Source organism: Thalassophryne amazonica, chromosome 19 (assembly GCF_902500255.1).
Source record: "Thalassophryne amazonica chromosome 19, fThaAma1.1, whole genome shotgun sequence".
Classification (NCBI taxonomy): Eukaryota; Metazoa; Chordata; class Actinopteri; order Batrachoidiformes; family Batrachoididae; genus Thalassophryne; species Thalassophryne amazonica.
The window spans coordinates 33,253,369-33,258,795 of record NC_047121.1 but is presented as its reverse complement, the minus strand read 5'-3'; the positions used below and the strand labels follow the sequence as shown (position 1 = coordinate 33,258,795).

Below are 5,427 nucleotides of genomic sequence, written 5' to 3'. Positions count from 1 at the left end.
ACTGTTAAAAATAAAGAGCAAAACTTAAAATCAGCAGGAAATGTCAATGCTTTAAAATTTATTTCACTGATTTATTCGAAATGTGGTTCCAGATGATCCAGAGACTTTAAAAACGTTTAGTCATTGTAAATCTGTTAAGAGGCAGATAAAAAAGAGAAGGATAAAATGTAGAGTGAGGATGGAGGTAATTAGGGAAGAGAAACACTCGTTTATGTTGGTGGTGTTCATTTACTAGAATTTACTTGTGAACATCCACAATTAGGTTTGTAACACTTGTAAATGTGTAGCAAAATAGATTTGTTTGTATGCATTTACCGGACAGTAACCATTTGGGAGGAAGGGAGATGAGGTACAACCAAAAAAAATGCTTTATCAAACAACCAAGTGTCCTAATCTGGGAAATAACTACTTGTTTTGAGTCATACAAAATAAATAAATAAATAAAATTTAAAAAGCAACTTCCTGTTGTATTTCTTTTTCACTTCCACTTTAAAACACAGTTGTGTACATGAATCAAGACTTTCCCTGGTTTGGACTCAGTAAAAACTATATTTAGTGGTGGGTTTAAATGGAACCATCTGCTTACAAAGTCTAATAAAGCTGTGATGTGGAGTCTGAGCTCTGTTTGGGTTTGTGATGCATCTTCAATTGCACACTTTATGTGCCTGTGCAATGATAACATCTGGTAGTATGCTGACTCCTCTAGGGTTAAATATGTTAACATCCTTTTATTTTTCTCTTTGCCACTTAGTATATCCTGTCCGGGTCGGATGACTTCAACCTCTACATGTGGAAAATCCCAAAGGATCCAGAAGCAGGTAAGTTGTTGCACATCGACTGTGGTGTGTGTGCATGTGCTGATGATATACAGAGTGGCGATACGCAGATGTGGGTTTCCACATGGTCAGGGTAGATAGACACTTTATTGCGCAGAGTTCGGTGAAGTGAGTGTCCCACGGCAACAGTAACACTGTTTGCTTAAGTTCACATTGTTCAGCAGCAACTCAGGGCTTATAGATGGATGTATTAAAAAAAAAAATCTACACTGCTTTTAGAGTTGTGGCTACATCACTTTCCAAGGTTAAAGATTTTGGCAAAACAAAGCCTATTATTCACAGATGATCGTCAGCCCAGACTGTGGTTTGCCCCCTTATTCATCTGGTCACCAATATAATATCCAGACATGAGTCAGTGTTGGCTGTTGTGTATCAGGATCTGTCTTCGTTCTATTTTACACTTATGAGCACGGTGACTTAGTGGTTAGCACTGTTGCTTCAGAGCAAGAAGGTCATGGGATCGATTCCCTCTTGGGGCTTTTCTGAGTGGAGTTTGCATGTTCTCCCCGTGCTTGCATGGGTTCCCTCCAGGTGCTCCGGCTTCCTCCCACATCCAAAGACATGCAGGTTAGGTAGACTGGAAAGTTTAAATTGGGTGTGCGGGTGTGAATGTGTTTGTTTGTCTATATGTGGTCCTGCGACAGACTGGCATCCTGTCCAGGGTGTACCCCTGTACACCATCTCACACCCTGTGACTGGTAGGATAAGCTCTACTCCAGCTCCGTGACCCTTTATTGGAGCGAGCGGTTGAAGAGTGATATATTTTTAAAATTGTTTGTCATCTTGACTATTTAAAAGCCTATGTGACATTTTCCCCACTTGCCTGTTACTGTGAAATGGTGGTGGTGGGGTTGCTTTTGATCTACCGTATTCTGTTTGTAAGTTTCATTTTAAAGAACCTTTAGCCTCTGTCTTTCCTCCAGGAGGCCCCGGTCGTGTGGTGAATGGTGCTTTCATGGTCCTGAAAGGTCACCGCTCCATAGTGAACCAGGTTCGCTTCAACCCTCACAGCTACATGATCTGCTCCTCCGGAGTGGAAAAGGTCATCAAGGTGAGTATTGCAATTTTTAATTCAAAAGTAAGATAAATTATTGCGAAGATTCAGTGAAATTGTTCCATAATTGGACAACCCACTTGTCCTCAGATGTTGTCATTGTACACGCAACCCTTCAGGGAGACATTGATTTCCAATGACACCACTCAGTCGCTGACTGAGCTTTGTGGAGTCGGGCAAAGGAAACATGGATTTTCCCCAATCAGGGACTGTCGTCTGAAGCACACTGTGGCAACCAGTCGACAATATGGTTCTGCTGATGCTCTATTTTTGACACTAAACCCAGACTATGGTACACTGCTAAGGTTATGTTCTTTGTATTACCAACAACACGTTAAGGTTTTTTCCTGATGGAATGACAAATGAAATGCACATTAGCTCCATTTTATAAAAATCAGTTCAGTTTTCTGAGCAAGGATGGCTTGCTGTGCTGTTCTGTTCTGAGCCTGTTAAATCTTTATATTAAAAGCACAAGTGTAAGTGCATATAATTGTAAATACATTAAAAATACATGGATGACACAAGAAAGTGAAAACACTTATTTTCATTGTGGTCCATTTAAAAGTCAAATGACAAAATAGAAGTAATAATAAAATAAAAAGAATAATAATAATAATAATAATAGTGTATATGATAACAACAACCTAAACAATTTATAAATACATTAAATTAAATTAACAGTAAATTAACATTAAACATTACATAATTAACAGGAAATAAAGGGTTGAGTTCCTCTTCTAAAAATTGTTGAGGTCTAAGGTTCTAAAAACATTCTGGCCTCACACGCCATTCCAACTCATTGCTTAATTTATTACCACCCTTGAAAAACGTCAGCTACCTATTTTATAAACGCTACCCAATCTAGGGCCCGTGGATCCCCACGGGCAACACGCTGGTATAGTACATTTAGTCGGGGTCACTTTTGGATTGTTTGGCAAGAAGTGAAACTTTTTTCTTTCTCTTCCTCTTTTCCATTCATTTTTAATTCCACCTTTCCATGTTCATATTTGTCCCACTTTAAATTGTTGCCTTGATATTTCTCTCCATCACTCTGTTTCCCTTTGTTTTTTCCTAAATTATTCTTTCTATGCCCTCATCCGTCTCTTTTTTTTTTCTTTTTTCTCTCCATTCTCTCGTTCTCAGGTGTGGAGCCCTTACCAGCAGCCTGATAGTCTGGGTGACCTGGAGGGCCTTGTGGAGGACAAGTCACGTAGCCTCTACACACACGAGGAGTACATCAGCCTAGTGCTCAACAGCGGCAGCGGCTTATCACATGACTATGTCAGCCAGTCCATCCAGGAGGACCCGCGAATGATGGCTTTCTTTGACTCGCTGGTGCGGCGAGAAATTGAGGGCTGGAGTTCAGACTCTGACAGTGATCTCAGTGAGGAGGCCATCATGCAGCTCCACGCCCGAGGACGTCGTACCACGCGGGTCACCCCACCTGCCCCCACCTCAGCCTCGGCTGCAGGGAACCACAGTGACGCTGACAACTCCTCATCTTCTTCCCTGGCTGGACCTGAAGCCTCGGGAGGAGAAGAGCAAGCCGGAGCGGAGGGAGGAGGTCAACCAAGAAGAAGAGGAAGGCATCAGTTTGGCTTCTTGGTGAACGAGGACTCTGACTCAAGCGAATTTTGGCTCGACCCCATGCCCCGACCTCGTTCTCCGAGCCCCAGGGACAACGCCACGCTATCCAGCCCCTCCTCCTCCCCTTCACTTCCTGCTGTAGCGTCTAGCTCCTCCACATCCACCTCTCCTTCCAGCAGCGACGATGAGGAGCGTCGCAGTGCAGTGAGGCGGCGGAACGTGATGAGGCGGCGACGCATGCACGTGGTCTCCCGAGCCGGGGACCGGCCTGAGTCCTTACAGACTTTGTTTTCAGCAATTGACTCCTGCACTTACCCATCAATCTCCATTGATGACCTGTCTTCTTCCACGTCAGACGAAGACCAAAATGGTCCCAAAATCAAGCCCGATCCCAGCCTCCCTGAAAACGAGGAGAAATGTCTGAGCCCTTCAGACTTTGTGTGTCCCAGCCCTGTCATGTCTTCTGAGAGCCAAGACAATGAGGAGGACAGTGAGAGAGTGGAGCTAGAAACACATCCAGCTGTGTCTCCCCTTCCTGCAGATACAGCCAGGACAGAGTCCCAGAGCAGAGGAAAGGCTGACCCGGAGCCTGCTGTGGACGGATCAGACAGCGCAGACGAGTGCAGCACCTCCCTGGCTGTGGACACCAGCTCCCCAAACCACCGTAGCCCTGGAGTGAACGGGCAGCACAGGACTGTGGCACCAGTCGGAGGTTACGTGTGTGGTAGCGCCTGCATTTCCTCCGATTCAGAGGAAGAGACTTGCGTTACACCTGAAGGCACCGGGTCACAGAGCGCTCTGAAACGGAAACACGTGGGATCAGAAGAAGCAGAGTCGCGCTCCTCACCCCTGGAAAAGAAGCTGAAAACATAATAGCACATCTTTTTCAGCCTAGACAGAGATTAACAGACTCCATGAAGGGTGTGGACTTTTTTGTTTGTTTGTTTGTTTTTAAATGGGTTTTTACAACTCAGCTTTTTTTTTTTTTTTTTTTTTTTTTTCTTTTTCTTCATTTTGCATCTCTCTTGTAGCCGTATAACACATTTGGACTCACGCAGCTTAACAGCAGAAGACATAAAACAACTCAAGTGTTGCTAATTGGTTGTTTCAGAACAAATCCACTGAACAGTGTCGTCTGTCTCGAGGTCAAACCACAGATGACATTAAACGATGGGAAATAAAACATAAGCTAAAAATGTGTTGGTAATTGTATTTGAAGTGTCGTGCATTGGCTAGTTATTTTCACGCAGCATCACACAGGATTTGGATCCTCTTCAACAAAACAAAAAGCCCTTACGGAGGGTTTTATTTTTCTTTTTGGGGGCCGGTAACTGATGCTTGTATTTTTGTTCCACACCAAGGTTAAATCAGTTTTTGTCATTTTTAAATGATTTTGTGTTCTAGTTGAAATTGCCTAGAGGTGCCTGAAGAATTGACTGTTTCCACAGAAAGCCATCTGAGTTCCATTTGTTTAAGATGTGCAGTGAAATGATGGCTTTCATTGTCTTGACAGATTGGATTCCCCCCCCCAACTCCCTTGTTATCGAGCCCCTGGCTACCGTTTGAAGCAGCACTTGCTTTTGTTTTCATGCAATTAAAGAATAATTTGTTCTCTATTGACAACACTACAACTTATTGATGCACCTTTTGTAACGACACTAAACTTTGATTCATGACATGATAGTGGGGAAATTTTAATGGGTGATTCTCATTTGTAGTTTTGTTGCTGCCACTACTAAATGCTAAGTTGCCATGGCAACACAGCCTTGGCGGATGCAAAAGAAATATGAGGTTCCTTTCACTGGTCATATTCCTGTGGAACTATTGTCTACCAGAGTGGAATATTTTATCAATGAAGCCAAAAGACAAATCTACTTTCATTCAAAGTGTAGTCCCTTAACATTTTACACAAAATTGACAAAATTTGAAAATGTAATTATCATAAAGCAC

At 43.0% G+C, this 5,427-nt stretch overlaps 1 protein-coding gene across 1 annotated transcript in view; it reads left to right on the top strand.

Moving 5' to 3' along the window:
• dcaf5 (ddb1 and cul4 associated factor 5) overlaps window positions 1–5,110 on the top strand; it is a 19,663-nt gene extending 14,553 nt beyond the window's left edge. Inside the window, exons 7-9 of the mRNA XM_034195001.1 lie at window positions 752–818; window positions 1,760–1,887; window positions 3,034–5,110. Of these exons, the coding sequence (XP_034050892.1) occupies window positions 752–818; window positions 1,760–1,887; window positions 3,034–4,350 (1,512 nt within the window). The 3' untranslated portion in view covers window positions 4,351–5,110. The remainder of the gene's footprint in view (window positions 1–751; window positions 819–1,759; window positions 1,888–3,033) is intronic.
• The last annotated feature ends 317 nt before the right edge of the window (window positions 5,111–5,427 follow it).